Source organism: Artemia sp. Qi Xiang Cuo, chromosome 5, assembly GCF_049724085.1.
Source record: "Artemia sp. Qi Xiang Cuo chromosome 5, ASM4972408v1, whole genome shotgun sequence".
In the NCBI taxonomy this organism is placed as follows: Eukaryota; Metazoa; Arthropoda; class Branchiopoda; order Anostraca; family Artemiidae; genus Artemia; species Artemia sp. Qi Xiang Cuo.
The window spans coordinates 78,316,223-78,340,253 of NC_142798.1; the positions used below are offsets into that span (position 1 = coordinate 78,316,223).

At 36.5% G+C, this 24,031-nt stretch overlaps 1 protein-coding gene across 1 annotated transcript in view; it reads right to left on the bottom strand.

Moving 5' to 3' along the window:
• Nucleotides 1-24,031, bottom strand: part of Cdk1 (Cyclin-dependent kinase 1) — a 42,459-nt gene that overhangs the window by 14,824 nt on the left and 3,604 nt on the right. Inside the window, exons 2-4 of the mRNA XM_089089015.1 lie at nt 16,800-16,956; nt 12,351-12,489; nt 7,681-7,836 (exon numbers count right to left, since the gene is read on the bottom strand). Of these exons, the coding sequence (XP_088945141.1) occupies nt 7,681-7,836; nt 12,351-12,489; nt 16,800-16,956 (452 nt within the window). The remainder of the gene's footprint in view (nt 1-7,680; nt 7,837-12,350; nt 12,490-16,799; nt 16,957-24,031) is intronic.

Genomic DNA, 24,031 nt, shown 5'->3' on the forward strand with positions numbered 1-24,031 from the left:
ACCCTTGTCCTTTTTGGACATACCCAGGATCAAACACCCCCCCCCCCTCTTTCTCAATAATATATTCCAAATTAAAACAAAGAGGCAACTTGCATGATTTACAACTCTTGCCCCAGAGACAAGGGGGGGGGGTCATTTTATCCTTGAAGGCTTAGTTATTGGACCTTTCGACCATTTTGAACAAAATGGCTCTCTCAAATTTTGATCAGCGTTGATAAGGGGAGCTAAGAGGGGCATGAAAGGTGGGCTAGTCTTCCTCCAATCCTTTTTGACTCTTAAAAAGGGCACCAGGTTTTCCAATTTACAAATGAGTATGCCTTCTTCGAAGTTTCTATGACACCTCCAACCATACAAGTTAGCCTGGTAAAAAAAAAAGAAAAAAATCTTTAGCCCACTTTGCTCTATATTGAGGCAGCGTTATTGTGCTGCCAATGAAAGGCGAGAATTTTTGCAATGTGAGTATTAAAACGGTGAATACGATAAAACTTTGACTTGGAGGGACAAGGGGAGCTTATCAAGGACAAAAGAAGTTCGAGAAAATGTAGTTGTATTGATCTTTAGTGTGATTTTATCTTTCATTGTCATCTTACTATAATTTTGGGCCGTGAATACCCTTCAGTTAATGTCTCAGAGCCAAGGAAATCTGAACCAGAAACAAATGTGGCTGCATTTTTTACTACCTATTTGTATTTTTACGTTTTAACAAAACTCAGAATTCTTTTTTATAAATTTGCTGAAAATAATTTTTTTTTTTTTTTTTTTTTAAAGAAGCAGAATTAAAACAAAAAATAACAAAATAAAATTCTAATAACAAATTGATCAGTATATATTTGTCTATAATCAACGTTGTAAAATGAAGTTGTGTGAACGGCTTCAGCCCTATAAAGAACAAAATTGTGCAGATTTTCAATCCATTCATTTAAATTATATTCCCCCTTCCTTTCCATCCCAGGTTGTATAGTAAAACTATTATCAAAGTTTGTTACAGAATTTTGTCCGAAACAAAAATAGCCAGGACAAAATTCCAGAGGAGAAAAAATTAAAAAGTTTTATCAAGAATTGTTTTATTAACTAATAAAAACGAACTAAGGCAATTAAAAACGAATAGACATTCATTCAAAAAGTGTTTTCCACAAAAGTAGTTTTCCAGAGAAAAGAGCTACATTAAGGGTTAGGCCAGCAGAAATTATGTCAGAGATTCAAGCGTAAAACAAAAATAAATCCCAACCAAAATATAAATGAAACCCAAAACGAACAAAAATTAAAAGAAATATCCAAGCGAAAATTAACACGAACATAAACTATCACAAACAGGAGTAGGGCTAGCGCCCCCTAAGATTTCTAAAGACCGTGCATCATTTTTGCTTTATGAAAGCAAAATACATTTCAACCGCTTTCACTTTTATGAAGTTAATAAATGAAAACTGCCGAAATTTTCAGGAATGAATATCAATGTCCATAAAACTGTCAATTTACATTCATTAGTTCTTTTCGGTAATTTTGCATAATATGATGATTTTTTTTTTCTTTTATTTTGTTATATTGTTTTTCAATAAAAATTGTTTTCAGTAAAGTGTAAATGACATTCTAGTCTTTAGAAGGCTTAGGGTGCGTGGATATTAAAATTAGAATAGCTAAGGCCCGGTTTTTTTCACAGTTGAAAAAAAAGTTTGGAAGAACAGAAAGTCTACGGAACAAGATTATAATAAAGGAAGCTAGAGTGATGACAGTGGTAAAGTGTTGTTCTGAAACGTGAGTGCTCCGAATGACGGAGGAGGATGTATTAGATGTTTTTCAGAGGGTTTTGTCGGACTGTTTGGGTAGGTTCTACGAAAAATGAGGTTCAATCCTGCTTTTGGGACTATAATAAGAAAAAGGTTGTTATGGCTAGGACATATTTCGCGGATGAAGGATGACAGATCGTCCTTGCCGGCCAACAATACAGGACCAACAAAAAGCGGATCATCCCCGGACTGGGTGGGAGGACGTTGTAAATTAATTTAAGGGAAGTTGAAATTTCTTGGGAGGGTATAAAAAGGGAGGCTTTAAATAGATTGGTATAGGTGAGCCGGGTGCGTAGCTGTGTTGGCCTTAAATAACACCTCTATAGCAGAAATATTACACTCCTAATTTGTCGCCAAAAACAAAGAAAGGTTGGGACTTTTCCACTGTCCTCAACTGTTAAATCTAGTCTAGCATATGGATGCAAAGTAAAACTAAATAGAGCTTGATTACATTTAAGTAATTAGCATCTAATTATTTAACAAAATTAACAACTAAGATTGTTACAACTAATATAAAACAAAATTCATTCCATTAAAAAGCCACCTGGGGTTGAACTAATATTACGTGCAGACATCTGGAGAATACTATATAATATCAAAAGTCTTACTTTATAATAATAATTATAATAATAATAATAATAATTTATAATAATAATTATTAGTCATATTCTCATTGTTTCTTCCACTTTACTAGTGTGATGACCCTGTTTTACAGCTTTAGTCTTTTAAACGCTGCTTGTATTATCTGGCCCTCTCGGTCCCTAATTTAAGACTTGTTCTAGTCTTTCAAACCCTCTTAGTTTTCATCTGGCTTTTTCCCTGGGGTCGAATGGGGTTGTCAGCCCCAAACCGTGTGGGTTTTTGGCTGCAACTACCTCAGGGTCGATCCTCCTTGAGCGAGAAAAACCTTGCGACAGTCAGTTTTAAATCACAGAGGGTGCCCACTCCTTGTTATTTGCCACTATTTTCAGTACTTTTTTTGGCCAACTAATATTGGTTTGCCCAGTGATTTTTCTAGAATTTAAAATGACTTAAGAATATATAAATATATATATAAAATATGCACGCTTAGTTCAGTGTACAGTCAGTATTGACATTCTACTCTCAAAGAGACAGTCTGCACGTAATCAAGCATATACTGCCGTAAAAGATATAGTACCCTTTTGTTTTCATTATTACTATTTTATTTTATCCCTCATAAGTCTCAGTATCCATATCAAGTCTCTCAATTAGTCTCAGGATTCACTAGCCACGTGTCCTGACAAGTCTTACCCTGACGAATACAAGCAATTACTGTTTTTAGTACTGAAGATTATTAGGCCAACTTTCACCTGACAGATCCACAATCGATCAGATATTCGTCATTCGACAACTCATGTAAGGATATATAAAATTCAATACAAAAATCTACCAGATATTTGTCGATTTCCAACAGGCATTAGACCTGTGGCGCAAAGGACTCTGATATATCCTTCGTCACTACAGAATCCCGGATAGAATAGTTCAAATTATCAAGGCTCTGCATGACCAGTTTCAAGGCCAAGTATTAAACTCTGATGGGTTGTCAGAAGAGTTGACGATTTCGTCAGGGATAATCGAGGGTTGTATCGTGACAATACTTCTTGAACTCTTTCTAAATGCTATTCCGTCACTGATACATCCGGCACATGGCACTAAATTAGAAGGGCTGCAGATAGACAGTTTTGCCTATGCTGATGCCATAGATGAGTTAGTCCATTATTCAAAAGAAACACTGGCACAAACTGTTAAACTCTACCGCGAGGAAACCTCGCGGCAGTCAGTTTTAAATCACACATAGTGGTCACTCCTTGCTATTTGTCACTATTTTCAGTACTTTTTTTGGCCAACTGATATTGGCTTGCCTAGTGATTTTTTCTAGAATTTAACATTACGCAAGAATATATATGTATTAAAAAAAAAAGTCATTATAGAATCCCTGATAGAAAAGTTCAAATTATCAAGGTTCTGCATAACCAGTTTCGAGGCCAAGCGATGAGTTTTCAGAAGAGTTGGCAAATTCGTCAGGGGTACTTGAGAGTTTTATCGCGGCAATACTTCTTAAACTATTTCTAAATGCTGTTCCATCACTGATGCATCCAGCATATGGCACTAAATTAGGAGGACTGCAAACAGAGTCTTGCCTATGCTGATGTTATAGATGAGCTAGCCTACTATTCAAAGGCCAAACCAAAGTTAGACCAAAGTTATGGTGACCACAAGAAATGACCTAGAAAATCCCCAGCTATTAACTTAGGCGGACAACAAGTCAAGACGGCAGGCCACTTCCTTTAACTAGGTTGCTTACTCTTCTTTAATTACTGTCATACCTTTAAAAGGGAACACTTATATCTCTCTGGCTGCAACCAGTTATGAATAAACAAACTAACGACGTAAGATAGATCGATAAGATTATATCCCCGTTTCACAGTAATATAAATAAAAAATAATTAGCTTATAACCAAAAACAAATCAGCTATATACAGTCTCCCTTGTATGGCACCATGTCCAGGAAAAACAGGGGCCGCACGCATGGCACATCCCAAATTCACGCTTCTGATCCGATGTCTTGTAATATCAGCTTTTTAATGCCACCTCCAACCCAGCTTTAACATGACTTTTTTGCTTAACTCTTACCCCTGAGAGATATGTATGAAAACCTCGAGGCCGAAATCAAGATCAAGTATGAGAAGCAAACAGATTCTGTTAGAATCCCAGTAAAGAAGGGTGCTCGTCAAGGTACACCTACTTCTGCTCCAGCTTTCAATAACAGCGTGATTCCTGCACAAGAAAATTATCTAAAATCTTGCATTTCTAAAAGTATAGATCTTTCCCTAGTTTGCTTTGCTGATGACTTATTAAACATTGCCCGTGAACTTGGAAGAATTGAAGAAAATTTTAAAGTTTTAAAAGAGAGTATGCAGCTATTGGTCTTAAATTCAAAGCTTCGAAGTCGAAAGTGCTATTGTTCAACTGGCCTGAAACACACTGAAGCCCGAATCCATCACGCTCGGAAATACTAACATTGCACAAGCTGACCATATTACATATTTAGGGTTACCCATTGGCCAGATACTAAAGCACACAAGAGCACTACTCATCAAACATCTCGAGAAACGAACGAGCTTTGCATATAGCAAAATCGTAGCAAAGAAATTCAGCTTTAACCGAATGATCCTAGCGCGGCTCTACAACGCACTGGTCCTCCCTCACCTTTTGTACCTTAGCCCCTTCTGGCGAACTTTCCCGCAAACTACGAAGCACAAATTACGGTCGATATTCTTTAAATGCGCAAAATACCTACTAAGGTTTCCACCCTGGACACGCAACACTTACCTGATCAGAAAATACAAAAGAGCTGATCCCACGCTTACAATAGAAAAACAAATACAACAGTTTAACAGGAAAATTATTAGTCACCAGTGGCATGCGATTCTCCAGCAATAGTTCATGCTACGCACTGTCATTAGTAGAAGTTATTGCTGTTATGAAGTTGGTGCATTTACCTTTATTCATGTGTATGTTTCTTTCTTTTGTTATTGCTGTACTCCGTCTTTTTTGTTGTCTGTATGATGGGTTACAAATAAATACATAAACAAATATCCTTCAGAAGTTCTTCAATTAGCATCGCAAGCCACAGTCACGTCTTTCTGGCCGGCTCTTATCTTGGAAGATCCACAATCTATTAGATATTCATTATCCAATATGGGACAATGTCCTGAATTCAACAAAGAGCTCTACCAGCTACTCGTCGATTCCCAACAAGCATTCGATCTGATATGGCGTGAAGGACTCTGACCTATAAAGACCCTTTTACAAGCCGGTATACGGGATATTAACAATATAGCATCAGTTACCTACGGGAAGTGGCTACTTCTGATAGACAATTTGGTCTACGCTGACGATATAGATGTGCTAGCTATTTTTTTTGAAGAACTATAGGCAAAAGCAGATAAAACGAATGGTATGAGATCACCAGATATGCATCATTCTACAACCCATGGGGCAATATATCGGATTCTAGATTTCCTGACCGAAAACTTGATTGCAATACATGAGCTGGACATCCCCTTCCCTTATCACCACAGGCGGACGACAAGTCAAAAAAGTAGGCTCAATCTTTTAACTAAGAAATCTACTCTTCTCAGATAATTGCCATAGCTCTTAGGTAAAAGACGATTTGTACTTACTAGCCCTAGCTTCCAAAGACTATGGAACCTCTGGGAAAATAACCACCAATCCAACATACTTGAAATTTGTCTATTTCACACCCTCGTCATTCCCATAGTCAAATACAGGAGCTAAAAATGGACACTCAAAACCAAAGACGAAAGAAAACTTCTAGCATTCAAGATGATATCCCTCTGTCGAATTGCAAAAATCAAATACGTTGACCGCATCTCGAATATAGCAGTAAGTTGCTCCCGTCCACTGAAACCATTTTCAATAAAATCAAGAATCAACAACTACAGTGGTTCGATCATTTGCCAACCGAATGCAGACGAGTTGTCTCCGGAAAATTGCCCTTGAAGGATCTCTCCATGGCCTTCGTCCAAAAGGTAGTCCATGAAAACGATGGACGGAGAACTTCAACAACGTCAAAATAACCCAGTTGTCACGCACCGCATCAGACAGCGATATTACGAGCCCTTTTGTACAAGGTGGTAGGAGCTGTGACTCTAAATCGTTTCAAGAGGATGGTCAAGGACGTCTCAAGGAAGATGTAATTCTTAAATTCGCCGCGAAAGGTGCAATTAAATATCTGATCTGCTGCTACTCAATTAAATCACTCCATCAGGAGGTTTTAGATGACTGTTACCTCTTCTTTTGAAGGAATCAACAGAGAAACTTTTATAGATGACATCCTAAGAAGATTGTTCCGAATCGAAGAACAACATAGAATGAAGCTGTTTTTGAAGTACTCTGTTCCCGGGATCTCAATCTTCTTACTAATTTACCCTAAAATAAACGAAAACTATGCCCTTTCTACCATTTTCAAGAAGAAACCAGGTAGATTATAATTTTATCGGTTTCTTCTTATGTTTTGAGTTTTTCTTAAGATGTCAGGGATTTTATTTTTAACCTGGTAGCGATAAAAACCACTATCCAATAAGTTCTTTTGCACGCTTTCATCCACTGCGCTATCAGAAAATTATTTACATTACAGGGAGAAAACCTTGAAAAATTTTCTATTCCTATCAGAAAAATTAAAGTTTTGAATAAGTGCCTGAGTGACAGTTCTGGTTATGATTTTATTAGTAGTTGTAATTTATAAATTATAAAAGATCGTATTATTACCAGTTTTTGACAGTTATAATTATTTAACATAAATCAAATTTGCAATTGAATGCAAAAAAAACAAATTGTACAAGGGGAAAAAGTCCAAATATACAGGTATCACATCTGGAAACTAAACAATGGAAAGAGAACAAAAAAAAAACTAGGATAAACAGCCGAAACATTTAAGAAAACAATATTTGTAAAACATTTGTACAAGGGGAAAAAGTCCAAATATACAGGTATCACATCTGGAAACTGTATCAATGGAAAGAGCCAATGGAAAGAGAACAAAAAAAACTAGGATAAACAGAAGAAATATTTTAGAAAACAATATTTGTAAATATTTGTAAAATATTTGTACAGGGGGAAAAAGTCCAAATATACAGGTATCACATCTGGAAACAATATCAATGGAAAGAGAAAAAAAAAACTAGGATAAACAGCCGAAACATTTAAGAAAACAAGAGATGGAAATGAAAAGCTCTATAAAAGGCACATGCCCCCCAAAAAAATGCAAGACCAAAATTTCTTGACAATTCGAAGGCCTACTTGAACCATTAGAAACAGAGAAACAAAATGAAAAGAGAAAAAAAAATACTTCGTGTGTATAGACTCGGACAGGGATGGAAAAGGCTCTTGCTAAGCCAAAGTCTGCTATTTTGATAATTCCTTTATCATCAATGAGTAAATTTTGGGGCTTCAAATCCCTATGGACAACCCTTCTTCGGTGACAGAATAAAATCGCTTGCAGAATCTGAAAATAAAAACCAAGGTAAAACACAATCAACATTTTCTTTTATTTATAGTAGAGTTAAGGTTTAGGATAATCTAGATGATGAATCAAAAATTCTACTAACTTGGTATATTTTGAGAAAAGATTAGATAGATTGATAGATTTTTTTTTCAACAGTGAGTACAAAAAAAAATATGAATAATAAAAGACAAATACGTCAACATATTCCCCCAGCAAGGCCAGAATGCAAGGCCTCTGTGGCTAGAAATGCAGAAAAAACACCCAAAAAATGAAAACGAGGAATCCTTCACTTATTACCAGCCAATAGCCAAGCCAAAAGGAAATGCTATGCACAACAAACAATACCAATATGCCATTCAAGCTTTTCACAGAGACATGCATCACACGGAAGCATTAAAAAAAAGAAGTCAGAATTCAAATTTTCATTTTTACTTACCAAACTAGAGAGATTTTTTAGCTGACTCAGGTAAACTATTCTGGGGAGTGTCATAGGAATAATTTGAATAATAAAAGAAAAATACGTCATCATACTCCCTTTACAAGGCTCTATGGCTAGAAATGAAAAAAAAAAGATGAACTATCACCCGCCACTTATTACCAGCCGATAGCCAAGCCAGAAGGAAGTACTATGGGCAATAAACAATACCAATGTGAAATCCAAGCTTTTTGCAGATACATCCATCATATGGGAGCATTAAAAAAAAGAAGTTAGAATTCAAATTTTCATTTTTATTTCTGAAGATATCACACTAATGACATTTTGTTAAAGTTAACTCGGGTAAACTATTCTGGGGAGTATCAGAGGCAGCCAGGGGATCAAGGCTAACTCCAGTTGATATTATGGGTTTTAGAGAGAATATTAATAACAATATTACACCCAAATTACAAGTTCTAGATATACTGGGATGATTTCTAGGACGTTACGTTTGGAAAACACCCTTTTCTTTGGTAATTCCATTTGAAAAAAGTCACCTTGGATTTGGTAAATACATTTCTAATACCTTCACAAAAAACATTGAAAAAAATCCTTATCACACCCCCCCCCCCTACACTTTTGCGAATTAGGACAGGGGAATAAAACATAGCTAATATTAGTTTAAATTTTAAAAATAAAATTTTATCAATACAAAGAAGAATCGGTCATGACAAAGGGAAAATCCATACCCGTACTCAACCCGTATACAAAAATCCGCATTCAACATATAAAGACTTGTACGGATTAATACAACTACTATCAAATCGACAACACTTCTCATAAATATATTTAGATATACTATAAAGAAAACGAAAAAAATATAGGCTACTTAGTGTTATCTAAAAGGATTCCAAGTAAAAAAAACAGTAAAAATGAAATCTGATGAATTGGTTAAGCGGAAACTTACACAATCATATATATTAAAATATTACAGAAAAATTGGGAACTCAATCTTTATTAAAAAAAAAAAATACCTCCTTATACAGATATGCAGTTTTTGGTAACAGTGGATGCCAAAATTAAAAAAAGAAACTTTGATGAAAAATCAGCAAAAAAATTACCCAAGAGGAAATTCCACTAAGCAGGTTAAGGTGTAGCTTTCCTCCGAAAATGTAGCTGTCTTTACAAATCTGAAGATGCTGAATGTCTGAATCTTCATGGATGAAAAGCATTGTCAATTTTAACTAATAAATTTTTCTTATTTAATAGCACTGTTTAACGTGGCAACACTGAAGATAAAGGTGATACTGCCTTTTAAACTTCATTATTTTGAACCGACACAAAGAAAAAATCTTAGAAATTCGCAATTTTTAGGTATAAATAGGCCCAAAATTTCATCTTGATGTCCTTAGTACTTAAAAATGTGGATGTAAAATTAGAATAAATCGATTCAGATAATCTGAATAAGCTTTGTGCATCTTCTCTAGGAAAGAAAGGGCCACACTAAATATTGACCCCCCCCCCTCCCCCTACTGCTGGTCAATAAAAGTAAAAATTTTAATAGGTTTGGAATTAAAATAACTTGCAAAATGAGAAAAAAAAAAGAAGAGATGCAATCAATATTAGAGTGTTTAAGAAAATAGTAGACAGGATAGAACATCAGCGTCCCACCCTTAAGATAAAATATTCATCAATATTTAAAAAAATAATAATAATATACCCGAATGAACACAATTATTAAATGATTTATCACTAATAGGCTAGCTCTAAGCCAATTTTTATAATAACAATTAATTTAATTGGTGAATCACCCTATCAGGGCAAAATTTCCAAACTTACAAATAAAGACCCCCCTCCTTACCTTTATAAGGTCATCTAGTGTCTTTTGAATACAAAAAAAAAATGTATGTCTTTTGATAGTACAATATTTCCATTCCATTCGAAGACACACTTTCCTAAAAAGTTTAGGTTGATCTAAGAACGTAGCTCCCAAAGTTGGTCGCATGGATCTGAAGAGAGGCTATCCTATCCCCTCTTTTCCTTGAATCAAAATGCTTAGAGTACCAAAGACATCAAAATGAAAACATATTTTGTCCCCTGGTTTCAATTTTAGGACTATTCCATCTTAGGACCTAAAGACCCAGATTTTCTACAAAAATTCTTTTGGTTGTTATACAATTATTAATATATTTTTTCGTTGCGTCAATTTTCTGTTTTGTTGCCAAACTGAATTGTAAAAGGAAAAAAGAAGCAAATTTTCTTGTTTACAAACAAACTCCAAAAAACAAGGGTAATTCCCGCTGATCGTAGAGAAATACAACAATCAACCCAGGTGGTACAACAGTTATATCCAATAGGGGTATTGAACAAATAAAGGCTAGTTGGAATATGTAAAAATTGAGTAATAAAAACCATTATTTTTGAAACAGAAGAAAATAAAGATTCTTTTGATATGCCAATAGTTAACTAAAGGGATAAATATAACAGAATATGAATGCCTAATTAGTTTTTCTATATAGTTTCATTTGTCAGTAAGTCAAGAACAGACCGAGAACAGATCAGATCAGACCAAGAGCAGATCAGACCGAGAACAGATCAGATCAGACAAAGAAAAGATCAAATCAGACCGAGAACAGATCACATAACTAATAATTTGAATTGTTTATTTTTGAATAACTTTAATAATATCCATAGGTTAGATTTATGGCAGTGTTCATCTTTTGCTACAGAAATAAGGGAAGTTACAGTTTCAGGAGCTCCAAGATGCTGTTTTTTTCTCATTTTCTGCTGATTTTTAACACACGTTTCTTATTTCAAAATTTCGCGCCTGCTAAGTGTAAAACTACATAGCTGCATATGGAGGCCTTTTTCATAAGAAATTGAGTTCCCTGGTCTTTTTTTAATTACGTATAGGGTTGTGTAAGTTTTCACTTAACCAATTTAAAGAATCAGATATTATTTTTAGCATTCTTGGTAAAAATTGGTCTGTTTTCTGAAATAAAAAGCAAAAAATAATAATCACTCGAAAAGAAAAATAGTTGTATTCATATTCAGTTCCAGCACCAAAGTAAAGGTGACCAATTCAACTGATGTCCATAAACAATTTCTATCAGGAAAGCCAAGAAAGCACAGAACACACCAAGCAACAGCATTTTAGGGCAGATCAATTTTTGCCACGGAGATAGGGCAGCAATTTTGCTGAAGCATTGCTGACAGCTTATTTAAATTATTACAATTACTGACAACCCACCCTACAACTATGCCTCCGCAGCTGCAAGACGCTTTTCCTCCATTCCGCTCTTTACTCTCTCCCATGAAATGTCTACTTTCTCTAAATCAGTTCTTATAACCTCTTCCCAACTCCTCAGAGCGTGATCCCCCTTCCGTTTAACCCACCACTGGATTGTCATTGAGCACGAACTTCGACAACTTATCTCAATAAGAAAACAGGAGGAAGCCTAGGTAACTATAAAAACTTTCCTTTCAAAATAACCCTACGAAGTGTGATTGAACCATTTTTTGTACAGCTAATTGCTTAAATGCGGTTGTTCAAACCAGTGCCTAAAATCATTCTTACCTAATTCATCTACCAGAATTTCTCTAACCTTTCATAGACATGCTTGACCACAGTCATTGTAGTGACTTCCAGTGTCCTATATAGCAAATATGATAATCTGCACTTTAGCAATTCTACTTTTTATACCTTCACAACATCCACCATCCTTACTAACAATGCTAACTAGGTTATTAAATCTACACCCTCGGTCACTTTTCTTGTTACATACCATTACCTCTTCATCATCATTTCTCTAATTTAACCGACTATCTTTAATTTTCAAGCCAATACCCCCCCCCGCTTGAATTAGCAAAACCTTCAAAAGTTTTAGCATTTTTATGTAAGAAGCTCGGATTACATACGTAATCTATGTCTAGGAGATATTTCGATGTGGAAAATTATGTGGAAAATTATGCAATACAATAAAAAATAGTACAGCATACGCTAGAAGAGCACTAACTTTCTATTACCCTTCAACTAATCACTTTATTACCTTGAGACTGGTCAAGGATTGAGGAAAGAAAAAAGGAAAAAAATTGTCACCTGATATGTGTATGATTTGACAAGCATTGCATCCATGCTTTCACCAGATGGAATTGTGTCCATATATCTCTTAAGATCCATTGATAGAAACTCAAATACAAGGAATAGTTTTGACTCCTGTAGAATAACATCTTCAAGGCTGAAAGCAATGAATTACATTTAGAGAATAGCCCAGATCATTACTAGTCAACTTTTTATTATAGTGTCATACCGTCCTTCAGAATTAAATGTTAGATCTTTAGTTGCACATGCTCCATTACTCATCATAAGAAGTAAAAATAAGGATATGATGCAGGTGCTTTTGGCCTTAAGTAATCCAAGGCAACAGGAAGCTAGAACACCGTGCTTTTCCAACTGTACACAAAACAATATAATGTAAAAGGAAGGGCTCCTTATGCAATCTAGGAAGGAATACCATAAAAAACAGGCTTTGCTCCAAATCAAACGTTAATAAATTTAACATGTGACACACACAAAAACCTTGATCATCTAAAGGAACCCGTTCTGTGACTACCACACATCTGGGGCTGTCTTTCGCTTGGAAAAAAAATCCATACTTATGCATACAGAGGGCTGAAACTTCCACTCTAGGTTTTTCAAACCTGTTCAAATTGATAGTGTAATTTTCCTCAAGACCACACCTCTTTCAGGGATACCTTTCCCCCTTTCATAAATGATTTCAGACATATCTGGGATCAGCACAAAAAATTTAGTTCTTTTGATTCACATATTGCTTTCGAACATTGATTTTTTTTAAGTTTTAGCTGCTGTTGAATAGAGTCTCTCTTTATTTACCATCCAACCCCATGAATAGTCTGATGCCTCCTCAGATTTCATATTGCATTTTCTTCAAACGTTATATGGGCATAGCTGCTAAAAAATTTGGCCTAATCCCAATGTGAAGAACGATCAAAAAGGTTAAGTTAAGTTATATGATGATGGATAATGGCTAAACAGGAAAAAAATCATGCTTTTTGGTAATTCAGGTAGGTCCGAACGAGCGCCAGGACATTCTTAATGGGGCGTTGGCCCTAGGCTTGTTTGTGATGCAAAAAGTTATCACCTGCACAAACTCACAGGCTTCGTTTAGTTTTGGAGATTTAGATTCTCATGCGGAGCAGCACCAACTGTGTAGAGATTATTCATCCAGTACAAAAATATAAATGTCAAGTCTGATTTTTTTTTTTTCTTTCGGCCATCGAATTTTCTACTCCCTCGACAATTGATATGTATCAGAGGTAGCGCTATAGTGTCGTCTATATTAAAGGGTCATAAGACTTCAATGTTTTATAATTATTATTTTCCAGAAGCACTTCATATGGAAAGGGGATCATCCAATTGGAAATCAGAAGTTCTAGTGTCCAATTTAAGGATCAAAAGTGATCAGAGGGACACAAGCCCCCCCCCCTCACACCCTCTTTTCGCCAAATGCACCCGATCAAAACTTTGAGATAGTCATTTTGTTGAGTATGGTCCAAAGGCACAATAACGAAGCCTCGATATTGACCCCCTCCCCCAAGAAGAGCTGTAAGTTATGCAAGTTGTCCATTGTTAATATATTTTAAGGAAGAGATTGTCGCATAAACTTCGGGAGAATGCTCTCTCGATTTGAAATCGAAAGTTCTAGTTCCCTTTTTAAGAGTCAAAAGTGATAGGAAGGCAGCCTGTGGGGGCTGGTTGTCCTCCTATTACTTTACCTTAAATGCTTCTGATCAAACTTTTGAAATGTATCTATTCAAAATAGTTTCGAAAGTCAAATAGCTATGGTTCTGGGTTTGATACCCCCCCCCCCCAAGCCCTCGGGGTGAGGATTATAAGTTATGCAAGTTGTCCATTGTTAACATGTAAGATTTTCATGGGAGGGCTGGTCGTATAAACATGGGAGGGGCGCATTTGACTGGAAATCGAAATTTTTAATTCCTTTTTTAAGTGTTCAAAATAATTGAAGGGTAGCCAGCCCCCTTCCCTCATGCCGTTTTCCCCCAAATGCATCTGATAAAAATTTTGAGATTTTTATTTGGTTCAAAATAGTCCAAAGGCCAAATAACTACGCGTTCATGGTTGACAAATCCTGCAAAGCCCTGGGGCAAGGGCTGTGAGTTATACAAGTTACTTATTTTTAACATTTTTGTAAGTTACTTATTTTTTGCACCCAAATTCATCAGATCATAACTTTGAGAAATTCATTTTGTTCACAATAGTTCCAAGGTCAAATAAGTATACCTCCATGGTTAACACACCTCCCACCAGCCTCCAGGCTAGGTTATAAGTTACGTAAATTTCCTATTGTTAACATGTAAAGATTTTTATTCGAAAAGAGTTCAAAATAATCGAACGGCCAAATAACTACGCCTCCAGGGTTGAAAAAATCCCCACAGCCCTGGGGCAAGGGCTGTAGGTTATGCAAGTTCTTTTTAACATATAAGATTTTTATGGAAGAGGTGGTCGTTTAAACTTTGACTAAAAATCGAAAGTTTTAGTGCCCTTGTTAAGAGTCAAAAGTGATAAAAGGGCAACCAGCTCCCCGTGTCCTTTTTTCCCTCGAATGGACCAGATCAAAATATTTAGAAAGCCATTCTGTTCAAAATAGTTCAAAGGTCAAATAACTATGCAACCAAGGTTGACACACCTCCCACCAGCCTCCAGACAAGGGCTATAAGTTGTGCAAATTTTCAATTGTTAACATGCAAAAATTTTTATTCTAAAAGAGTACAAAATAGTCCAAAGGCCAAATTACTACACGGTAGGGATTGACAAATCCCCACAGCCCTGGGACAAGGACTGCAAGTTATACAAGCTGCATATTTTTAACATACAAGATATTTATGGAAGGGGTGATTGTATAAACTTTGATTGACAATCGACAGTTTTATTGCCCTTGTTAAGAGTCATAAGTGATCAAAGGGCAACCAGCTCCCCGTGTCCTTTTCCCCCAAATGGATCAGATGAAAATATTTAGAAAGCCATTTTGTTCAAAATAGTTCAAAGGCGAAATAACTATGCCTCCAGGGTTGACACACCTCCCACCAGCCTCCGGGGAAGGGCTATAAGTTATGCAGATTTCCTATTGTTAACATATAAAGATTTTTATTGGAAAAGAGGGCATGTGTGATCTCCAAAAAGGATTAAAACATAATAAACCTTAAAACGAGTAAAACTTAAAACCAAACTTAAACAAGCAAATATCACAGCAAACAACAGTTTGCCTACTGCCACCTTCCCTAACTGTAAAAGTCTAAAGCATACTGCGTGATTAGCACTTTACTGAAAACAAATTATATTACAAATACTTTCTTTTGTACTTGCACCATTGAAAATAAAAATTGCAGCGAAACAAAATCTTGAACTGCTTAGCTTTCAACAATTAATAGCATACAGTTTAATTTTATTTGTTCTTTAAGAGGACTATTCATGACACATAGTTTTCAATATAACGCAAATGATGCAGTGGACTTTTGACTTTTACAGTTAGTGAAGGGTACAGAAGCCAAACTCTTGTTTGTAGTGATTTTTGTTTGTTTTATGTTTGATTTGAATGTTCAATCAAAATTTTACTCGTTTTAAGATTAATTTTTTCATTTGTATTAGTATGTATTGTATGTTTTACAACTTCAGTCCTAGTAAAGCAAAAAAACATTCAAGATGTCTCATCTGGTAGTTTCCCATGTCATTCACAAAGTCTTAACAAAAAACGAATGAAAAATATTTGAATGCATTACAAAACATACTAGAGTCAATGTCCACAAAACCCTAGGTATGCACCTAGCTGAGGCTATCAAACAAGCACAGACTTGATTTTTTAGTATTTTGTAAAATTTCAGATATCTGAAATTTTGATGATTTTGCTTGGGGATGTTAGTTGTTTGATGATTTTGCTTGGGGATGGGGTACACGACGTGAAAATATATATTAGTAAAATAATACCAGACATAGCAGGCTCCAACCTATTTAGAATTCAGGATTTATTAAGATTACTTTATCCAACTCTTGATTAACAAGTAAAATTTCACAGGATTTTAACTTCTTTCCAAACAAGATTATTCTATTCCTTATATTCAAATCAAAATCTGCTATCCCTCCCCCCTTTCAACAATTCTCTGAAATAAAAACTACAAATTTGAAAATAGCACTTGGTACAGATCTGTCCCTGAGTACAGATGTGGTTCTTTGCAGCCAAGTGCAGATCCAGGGTTTTTTAGGAGGGGGGGGGGCAGAATAGGTTGATCCGATAAACTTGCGCTAGGAGTAAGTTTAATTAACAGAAAACTTGTTAATTAAGTAAATTACATTATTTTAGACTACGTTAGGGGGGCGCCCCCCCCACCCTCTGGATCCGCCACTGTTTGCAGCCCAGTCAATATTCCCAAAGGCTACAACCTAAATCATCTAAATGACAAATTACCAATAAAACAGAAAGCTACTACATAAAATTTAAGGCAAGCTATGTACCTAACAACATTAGGGTGTTGCAACTCCTTTAACAGGGCAATTTCTCGAATTGCAGTAGAGGGCACTCCTTCTTCTTCAGATTCCAGACGAATCTTCTTTAAAGCAACCAATTGGTCTGTCTTCTTATTTCTGGCCTTGTATACCACACCATAGGTGCCTAAAAGTAAAAGAAATAACAGTGCTCACTAGATTTTGGGGAAGGCAGAAGATAAAAAAAAATAACAATGAAATCAAACATAAAGGGGAGGTGAGTAAACCACTCCCAAGAATTCACCAATTGAAAGACTAAAAGCAACCCACATTTAACTGCGAAAAAATCACATGTGGACCTAAAAATACATCTTCTATGAAAGATAGCCTAAGATGTAAACTTGCTGAAAAGTTGGCTATCCCAACCAAGACATAGAATATCTCTAATCTGAACTTATTATAATTATTTAATCAGGAAACAAGAAACACAATCTACATGAGATGGTCATAGAAACTTGAAAAATGGCCAATTTGAACATAATTATAAGCTCTAGCACACTTTACAAAGGTAAAACCAATCAGAAATTCAAATATCTCTATCCACCCCTTTTTTGGCTCTGGGTAACCCATTGCATTAGATCAAAATGTCAAGATAACCCTTTTACTGAGAGGGTTCAAAAGGTTAAAAAGATGTGCCACCAGGGGGTAGGGGGGGGGGCATGGCTCAAATGGCACAGTGACAAGTTCTCAAACTCTTTTAAAGGCTTCTGCTTCTCAGATACATTTACAGAAAAAAATACAATGTTTACATTGCTCAAACTAGATTCATTCATGGGCTTTGCATTTATATGAATAGACAGCAAAAATGAATTTGGTGCAAAAATGAAATAAGTCCAGAAAAAACTAGCTAATTCCAAACAGTGGCATTTCAGTAGAATGGTACAAAAGGCTAAGTCCTGATTAAGTACAAAATGACCAGTGTCTGAAATCATTGCGGAAATGAGCTAGAGAGACTTGAGTGACAGCTGTCATACTCTTATTTGTGTGAATTAATGTTCCATCTAAATTCGACTAGTTGATTCATTTTATCTTTCATTCATTCATTCATAATAATTTCTTTTTGTTTTAAGTTTGAACTATTCTGTGCCTCTATTTTATCTTCTTCAAGGTTTTATTATTGATGTTTACTTTTTTTTTTAAATAAGCTTATATTAAAAAAAAAATCAAAAATTCAATCTAAAAAAAACAAAAAAGGGTTCAATGTAGAATACATATGGTGCAAAGGCTCCATGAAATGTTGCAGCAACTTTGGGCCAGGGGCAACACATATATATCAGCAACCATGTTTATCAACTGGGGATCACGGGATCCCCAGTTGATATGATATTATTAGACTTAGCGAAAGCATTTGATAAAGTATGTCATAGGAGGCTAAATTCTAAACTTCACGCAATAGGCCTCCACGATGAAGTCATAAATTGGACGATGCAATTTCTTACCAACAGGAAGCAGGTGGTAAGAGTATTTGGGGATGGTGGATCAATTATCTTCTCAGAATCAGCAGATGTAGAAAGCGGAGTACCCCAAGGCACGGTTTTGGGCCCAACTCTATTCAACATCTATATTAATGATGCATCTTCAATCATAAAGAATAAGATTTGCTTATATGATGATTCCAAAATAATCGGTCCGATTTATGACCCCCAAAGTACCAAAGACATCCAAGCAGATCTCGACGCACTCTCAACGTGGGCAAAAACCTGGCAACTAGAATTTAACATCCAGAAATGCAAGGTCATACACTTTGGAGCAAACAACCCTCTCAGCCAGTATTTTATGGAATCCAATTGTGGTTTTAAACAGCCACTTACAACCAGTCACTGCAAAAAAGATCTGGGAGTCTTGGTTGATAACAAGCTCAAATTCAACTTACACACGCAGTCTGCAGGAGCCAAAGCCAACCAAACTCTCGGTATAATAAAGAGAACATTCTGCAGTAGATCTCCAGCAGTGATTACTAAGCTCCTAAAGGGCCTGATCCGACCAAAATTAGAATTTGGGATGTCCATTGCCACGCCAGTTAACAAGCTTGACCAATCGATTCTGGAATCGGTGCAGCGGAGAGCAACAAAATGCATAAGGGGTTTTCAAAATTTGCCATATTCTACCAGACTCCAGAGGCTCAAAATACCATCTCTCACATACCGACGTAAGCGAGGAGATGTATTGATGACATTCAAATTGATCTGCAACCACGATATCATCCCTGACTTATTCCAGTTAGATAGTTCGTCAAGAACAAGAGGGCACCCCTAAAGCTCTACCGGAAATGCGCTAATACCAGGCTGCGAAACAAATTTTTCTCCAACCGTGTGGTTGGCTTATGGAATTCCCTTAGCCAGAATGCAGTCATGTCCCCTAAGACTGAAGCCTTCAAGTCAGCTGTTGACAGAGATCGGTGCAGCAAGCCATGGCGCACAGTTTGGAATGCGCCCAATGAGCTGAGCCACCATCATCATTGACCGGCGTCTACAGGATTCGTCCTTATCGCTGGCTAGTGCGATTTAAGGTAATTTAAGGTAATTTAAGGTAATCAATACAAGTTAAACTGTTTAGAGCCGTGGTGCCACCTAGGCTTTTCTAAAATGCTGATGCCCCAGTGCTTGCTGAAAGAAGTCTTGACAACAAAAACTAGAGTTGCCCTTCCTCCTTCTTTACAGAGGTAACTCTGTCCTTGACTTGAAAATAGCTGGGCTGGCATATTAAATGTTACTTTTGATTGGAGTTTGGTCAAGATTCAACAAAACCTTACCATTAATTTTTATAACATAAATTTTGCAACTGCAACAGGTTGACCCAGGCGTAGCAACCATGGCAGAAGGGGGAGGGGGCATAGCAAAGTTTTTTATGGCAATTGTGCTAGTCATTCTATTCCAAATACTTTTTTCAGCAGGGAGGTGCCAAACTGAAAAACAAATTTTTGTGAAAAAGACATTATTTCTGAAGGGAGGTGCCAGGGTTCAGATTGGTTTAGACTCGTAATAGGACCCAAAATCTTACTTTCCACCAAGCTTGACTAAGATCTAATGCCTTACTTTGGTGGATATTGTAATAAAAAGAATTTGGCCCCCATCCACAAGAGGGAATGGGCATGAGACCCCATAATGTTTCTGCTGGATGTCTTAATGACAAAAATTTAGGGATTCATTCTAACAAAGGTTAGATCAGGCTTGAATTTCCAAAACGCATAGCTATGACACTGGCTCCTATTTCTCACCAAATTCAAATGACTTTAACAACCTTTTCCAGTATATATCCTGATGACAAGAAATTAGGATCCCCTTCCCCATGTAGCCTGAATTATATCTGGGTACCCAATAGGTTCAACTATGACACTTACTGTTACTTCCTACTTACTTTGGTTAAAATTCCATAATCTCTTAGGTGTAGATTACCTTAAATTGCAGCTTGGAGGAATCTAAGGGATTTCCCTTGTGAAACTCGAAAGTTGATGATCAAAGTTGGTTAGTGGCCAGGTGCAGGTGGATGATCAGTAGCTTCCAAGCTGTTCAAAGGGAAGGGGGTAACCAAATCAGCTGCACTGGGCACCACAGCTGGGGGAGGGGGCACTGCAGCTGGGGTACCACCCACTGTGATCAAATTTTTCACTCTGATTCAGCTTCTTTTTTTTTATTCGAGTTGGAAGGGGATAGCTGTAACTAATGTTTCCCTGGGCACCAACAACCCTAGGAACAGCTCTGAGTAGCTTTCCAGTTGAGGTTCTACTCACTTGAGAATCACTCAGCATCCAGCCTTTGTTTGAAAATGTCAACAGATTAAGAAATAATTGTGTCTTCAGAGAGTTTATTCCAATCATTGATAATTCTTGAGAAAAAGAAGTGTGGACTTTGGTTAGGGTACACTGCTTTACAAGTTTCAACCAATTGCCTAAGGTTCTTGAACTAGGGCCAAGAATAGGAAATAATGCTGGAAGTGTGTTTGCCTTCATTAGCTTTTAGGTTATAATAGCACCACGTCTTCTTCTCTGTATACAAGTGTTGGGAGTTACAGTTAAGCTAGTCTTACAGGATAAGAAAATTCCTGCATGCTGAATATCATTTTGCTGGCACATCTCTGCATGTAGGCTAGTGTGGCAAAATACAGGGAGACTAGACACATTTTAACTTGAAGCTTGGGTCAAACTAGTCCTTTATACAGAAGACTAATGACTTTGGGGAAAAAGTGGAAAGGGTACATTTGATCAGCCCCGGATTTGAACTAACACCAGCCACAGGCATATTAGCATGGGTACTGAATTTTAATTCATTGTCAATAGTGACTCCAAGATTGCACTTGTCATTTATAGAAGAGATTGGTTGGCCCAAGAAAATAAGACAATACGAATTGAGTGACACCCCCCCCCCTCATGAGAGACAAGATTACATCTACCTAAATCATTATGTTAATTTAAGACAGTCAAACTGCAATCTAAATAAATTTTATTGAATGGCTTTTAATCATCATAGACTATTCCCTAAGAAAAACCAGAACCCAAAGGGTCATATCAATTTACTACTTTTGAAATTGGAGGACAGCATTGGAGGGAGCAGTGACCATCCATGTAACAAATCTGTCATTTACCTTAAATCACACTTGCTTGCAATAAGGGTGAATCCTGTAAATCTTGGTCAGCAATAATGGTGACTCTGCTCATTGGGCATATGAGCAAATTAGGTACCATAGCTTTCTACATCAATCTCTATCAACAGCTGAATTGGTGCCTTTGATACTATGAGATATAACTGTGTTCAGGCTAAGGGAGCTCCATACACCAACTATACATTTAAAGAATAGCCATTTTGCAACTTTAAAGTAGTGCTTCTGGTAGAACTTTGAGGTGTACTCTCTTGTTCTTGAGGCACTATTTATCTGGGACAGGTTTTATATTATATCCTTGCTACACACTAATCCACACATAATCAAGACATTCCCTTGCTTATGTTGGTGTGTGAAATATGACACTTATAATCTTTGTAGTTAGGTAGGATATGTAAGGTTTTGCAAGCCCTTTATCTTAAATTGCACTTGCAAACACCAAGGTGAAACTGCACCTGTAGACATCACTACAGGTGATGAACTTGACACAATAAATACATAAACTAAACACAAAATTGGCTCAAAAAATGTCTACAATTATGAATGGCATTGGTTAAGGAGGTCCTAAACAGTCAATCATTTTGATAAAAAGTTTCTGTCAATTGATTGACTCAAGCATGATTGACCATCTGGGAACCTGTTTGACACTTGAGTCAAGCATTGATGGGGATTGATAGAAAGTTTGAATGACTCAATCATTTTCATCAAAAGCAGTGCATTAGATTAGCTTTCAGATTGAAGCACATGTCAATTGATTAACAGAAACTTTTGATCAAAATGATTGACTGTCTAGGGCCTCCTTTAGACATTTGTTGAGCTCTGCAATCCAATCCATCATTAACAACTACAATTAAGGTATATGCCTGGCAACTCTACACTGGGCCATGTGGTGGAGTGTGACAAGTTACAGCTCACCACAACTTGTCTAGCTTTGCCCAATGGCATCCACAATACTTTTTACTACAGATTTGGGAGCTTACTAGATTCCACAGTTTCCTACACCAATTGACATCAACATATTTCTTAAATGTGCTGACAGATGAAGAAATAACCAGAAAATTCCTAAGTGTTACCACTCTACTTGAAAAGAATGCGTCTCTGGTTCTTTTTGAACTGAATTATACTCATAATTTGTGGCTATGGCTCCAAGTCATTGTGTTTGGGTCAAGATAGAGCAGCTTAGTTTGGCTTTAGTCTTTGTTGATAAGGGAGCTTGGTATAGCTGCTGACAAATTTTGTTACTGGCCTTTGCACTTTAACTATTGAGCCTGTTTCACCTTTGTTGACTTAGTATTCTACTACAATGCAATACTCTAATTTTGGTCTGACTAAAACATTGTAGTTTGATAATAGCTTTCTTTATTCTGTCTGGCTGTGGATCCCTTGATGAGAGAAAGCAATTTGTTGATAAAACAAACAACAGATTGAGTATTGGAAGGGAACATCAGTTTATCATAAACAAAGATGACAGGGTCTTGTTCTTCTGATACTCTAAGATTTTGTTCTTTTTTTTACTCTTCTTAAGAAAATATGTAGCCTTAGGGCTGCAAGACTTGAAGTGGATGAGTCTGCACTCACCAATATTGAATTCAAGAAGCCAGATGAAAGTCAATGTCACAAACATATTAAGATCAATTTGGAGAGTGTTGCTATTGTCAACATCATGGTATGCTAGACCTATCACTTTTGAGTCTTCAACAAAAAGGCTGAGTTTTATTTTCTGGTGCATCATTGATGTAAGTGGTGAAGAGGATCAGTGCAAAGAATATTGCCTGGGATGAGCAGCTCTATGCTCATATCAGTTTTACAAATAGATATGTCCTTCTGGTCTCAGAATAACAACAAATTTAATAACACACAATCATTCAGGGACTCTGTAATCCAATCATTGAAAGCTTTCTGCAGCACTACTGTGCCACATTAAGCCTAAAGAATACATGAATAACTTTATCCAAGGCCTTGGCAGCAACAGGAATGCCTTTCTCCAGTGGGGCTGGAACACAATCATACTCATCTAGCAAGCTTTTTTGGATTGAATGATCTGCCTTAAGTCCATATTGACCATCACAAATATTCCCATTTACTGTTAGGCAGTTTGCAATTGCTGTATTTAGGATTGCTTCAATTATTTTACAGACAATTCAAGTCAGTTCCAGACATTTCCATTTACTCTTCCAAAGGGGAACCCCTTTGCTTGTGTCACATCTAGGATTGCTCATGCAGATGATTTTTGACACTTTTACATTACTGTTGTGTCTTTGTATTTGTGGTCTCACTCCTATCCCCCAAAAAGGCAAATCTAACACTCAGTGTCTGACCTTTTGGCCTATAATAATCTCTACTACATTCTGTAAACTGTTTGAGCTGCTTTTTGTAGATGAATTGAAGGAGAAATGTATTTTTCTGCCAAACCAGTCTGGTTTTCAGAATAAGATAGGTTGTGTTGATGCCTTCAGTGCTATAGCTAATGTCCTCGTAGAGGCTGAACTAGCCCAACAGAGTCTTGTTCTAGCAGTACACAATGTCAGGTGTGCATTTGACTCATTGGTACACAGAGTCATGCTCCTTCATATGGCAAAAAGAGGTGTTCACCCCTTTATTATGTG